General features: G+C 32.0%; 1 protein-coding gene across 1 annotated transcript; it reads left to right on the forward strand.

Moving 5' to 3' along the window:
• The first annotated feature begins 1,651 nt into the window (after positions 1-1,651).
• Positions 1,652-2,783, forward strand: LOC108558003. Its single transcript, XM_017914786.1, has one exon. The coding sequence runs from the start codon at positions 1,794-1,796 to the stop codon at positions 2,781-2,783; it is 990 nt and encodes a 329-aa protein (XP_017770275.1). The 5' UTR covers positions 1,652-1,793.
• The last annotated feature ends 709 nt before the right edge of the window (positions 2,784-3,492 follow it).

Genomic DNA, 3,492 nt, shown 5'->3' on the forward strand with positions numbered 1-3,492 from the left:
TTTGATATAATCTGGATTTTGATACAGTTGAAATTTTGATATAGTCGGGATTTTGATACAGTCGTGATATTGATACAGATGGGATTTTGATACAGTCGGGATTTGGTATAGTCGGGATTTTGATAAAGTCGGGATATTGATACAGTAGGGATATTGATAAAGTCGGGATTTTGATATAGTCTGGATTTTGATACAGTCGGGATATTGATACAGTCGGGATATTGACAAAGTCGGGATTTTGATACAGTCAGGATTTTGATATAGTCTGGATTTTGATACAGTTGGGATTTTGGTATAGTCGGGAGTTTGATACAGTCGGGATATTGATAAAGTCGGGATTTTGATATAGTCTGGATTTTGATACAGTTGGGATTTTGGTATAGTCGGAATTTTGATACAGTAGGGATTTTGATATAGTCTGGATTTTGATATAGTTGGGATTTTGATATAGTTGGGATATTGATACAGTAGGGATTTTGATATAGTCGAGATTTTGATACAGTCGGGATTTTGATATAGTCGATATTTTGATATAGTCGATATTTTGATGCAGTCGGGATTTCGATTGCCGCCGGTATTAACCGGCTACAAAACGCAGTTTAAAATCAGCAGTTATGAACAATTGTGACATCTTTACCATGACGTTCAATCATTGAAATTTTCAGTTTATCACTCAGAACCGACTTTATTTCGGTACGAAAATGTATATATAGATTCAAATAACTCAATGAGATTTTGTAAACATGCACCACTAGACGCTGTGTAAAAGTAACTGATTTTTCTTATAAAATGAGGCAGGAAAACATGCATACCAAAGTATGGGTGTAAGGTTTCACTGGTTTATTTAGCCATTTCTTAAATCATATCTCAATCAGGTTAAGTTCTTTTTGAAGGTGTTGAGAAGGTTTTTTTCTGATGTCATGATTATGGTGTCGTCTGGAAATATATCTATGATTGTATTGTCTGTTGTTGAAATATCTGTATATAATGATTTGTGGATTTGATGGGAATCGTATTTCAAAAAGTTATATAATTCAATATAAAAATGTATGTCATCTAGATAAGAAAATAAATCCTATTCATACAAAAAAAAAGTATAGCTAATTGAGTAAGAATCTGAAGAATTTAGACATATTATTTATGAAATATGGAAAGTGTAGAAAAACATTGTTTGAAAATGATTTGTTTCCAAAATATTTATATTAATTTTAAAGTATTGGAACAATATTCACTTATATAATTTCATTCATAGTTTACCATGATTGTATTTCCTTGATATAACGATTTAAGTAATTATAATAATCTTTTGTTATTATATAATTAAACACAACATAAAATAAGATATTTAACTTCGATTTTGTTTAGAAATTTTGTAGAATTGACCTTGTCATGTTGACGATATAAATGTTGCATGGTATGATGTAAAAAAAAAGATTTCTCATTGCCTATTAACTACTTGATAATTTTATTGAAATAACTATATCAAATACAAATGTTTTAATTTTTAAATGAAAATATGAAAGAATATTTTGTTGTTTATCGCAAGATGAGAAAAGATTAGAACAAAAAAGCAATTTCGTATTGACCTATGATGAAAATGGCGAATAACAACTCAGTAGTAAGTTTATGTTTTAACGATGTGGTTCTTATTTACGGTCCTCGTACAATTAATTGTGTTCATCAACGCAATCAATGTAAATCAACAGTGTACAGTGTCTTTAAAATATGATCTGAAGGAAAAATCACCTTTAATTCTTCACCCAACAGATACAAGTTGGGAAAGAGCATTTATCATGCCTAACAAAGAAGGAATTATATCGTTGCGGAATTTCGAGTACGTCCTGATGGCATGTCCTGGCAGTAATTTGGTTATAAAAAATCAAAATTTACAGCCATCACAGGCAATAGCTAGATGTATTTCGGGAAAATACGCTATTCTGTCAGCAAGTGTTGATATAGGTGACATCAAATGTAGACAAACACCTAAGGCCACGGTCAGAAATGAAAGAATTTCCTGTATTAACAGAGGCAGACTGCTCTTTATAGGTTTCTCTCTGACTGATCGTTTCATTACATTTATAAAGTTATGTTTCGATGACTTCTACTTGACTACTAAGTACACAGAACATATTGTATCTAAAGCCATATGTGCACATCAGGCTAACATTCAAAGATCCGAGTTTACTGAAGACAATTTATTTAATTTGCAAGAAGGTGTTCGGGAAATATACAAGAAATCAATGCAAATGACGAAAATTAATAAAGTTTTAGGATTAAACTACGTAGAGAATTCTGGTAATAAGTACTTGAGTAGGGGTCATTTAGCTGCAAAAGTGGATTTCCTTTATGCTGCGCAGCAACACGGTACCTTCAAATATGCGAATGCCTTGCCGCAATGGCAAACGTTGAATTTGAACCAATGGTACACTCTTGAGAAAAATATTAGGGACTACAGTTGTAACAACAACTTGGACTTAATTGTTTACACTGGCGGTTTTAAAGTGATGACGTTAGTGGATGTGAGAAATTATGGTTATTATATCTACATGTATAATCAAAAGATTCCTGTGCCAAAATACTTTTGGAAAGTAATCCGTAATCCAGCCACAGGAGATGGCATTGCCTTCATTGCTTTGAACAATCCATATAGCACTGATACCCCAGAGATAACATGTAGAAACGTCTGCAGTCAAATCACTTGGCTTACATGGAATAGAAGCGATCCATCCGTGACTTGCTGCTATTTAAATGAAGCGAGGCTTATTATTAATAATATTCCTTAATTGTATATCACATATCGCTTGTAAGCATTTAAAAGATGATTAAATTATTAAAGATGTTATCAATTATTTTGTAAAATAGTTTTTAGTAGCTAGCTCTTTGTTACTATATTTATATAAGAAAATATACTTAATATTCTTACAATATTATATAAGTTATATAATTATTAAACATACGACTATAAAAAAAATTGTAAAAATTCGTTTTGCCATTTTCTTCGGATTTCGACGTCAAATCAAGCACCATCCATTGTAGTTTCAAATATTCCAAACTGGACATTTTTCTGTGAAGGACGAAATTCGTGAAGATCGCCGGAAATCTTCAACCGACGATATAAAAAAGCGTGTCCAATATTTATTGCAAAAATTTGAAAATGGAAAGTTTAGCACTTTTAAGAAAATCGTAACAGATGATGAATTTTGGTTCTAAAAGTACGACCTGAAAACCAAACAGCAATCCATGGCATGTTGCGTAGAAGGTGCAAATTCTCCAGTTACAGCAAGACAACAAAAATCAGCAACAAAAGTGATGATGTCGATTTACTTCCACGAAAGTGGTAGCTTATATCCCACTGGAAACTGATCAGACGGTAACTGCTTAATGGTACACTGAAACTTGCTTATCACAAGTTTTCAAAAATTAGTTGGGAAACCAGAAAAAAAGGGTAACTTCGTAGTGTTGTGGCCAACCACTTTATTATTAATTATTGAT

Source organism: Nicrophorus vespilloides, unplaced genomic scaffold (assembly GCF_001412225.1).
Source record: "Nicrophorus vespilloides isolate i.1.1-1 unplaced genomic scaffold, Nicve_v1.0, whole genome shotgun sequence".
Taxonomy (NCBI): domain Eukaryota; kingdom Metazoa; phylum Arthropoda; class Insecta; order Coleoptera; family Silphidae; genus Nicrophorus; species Nicrophorus vespilloides.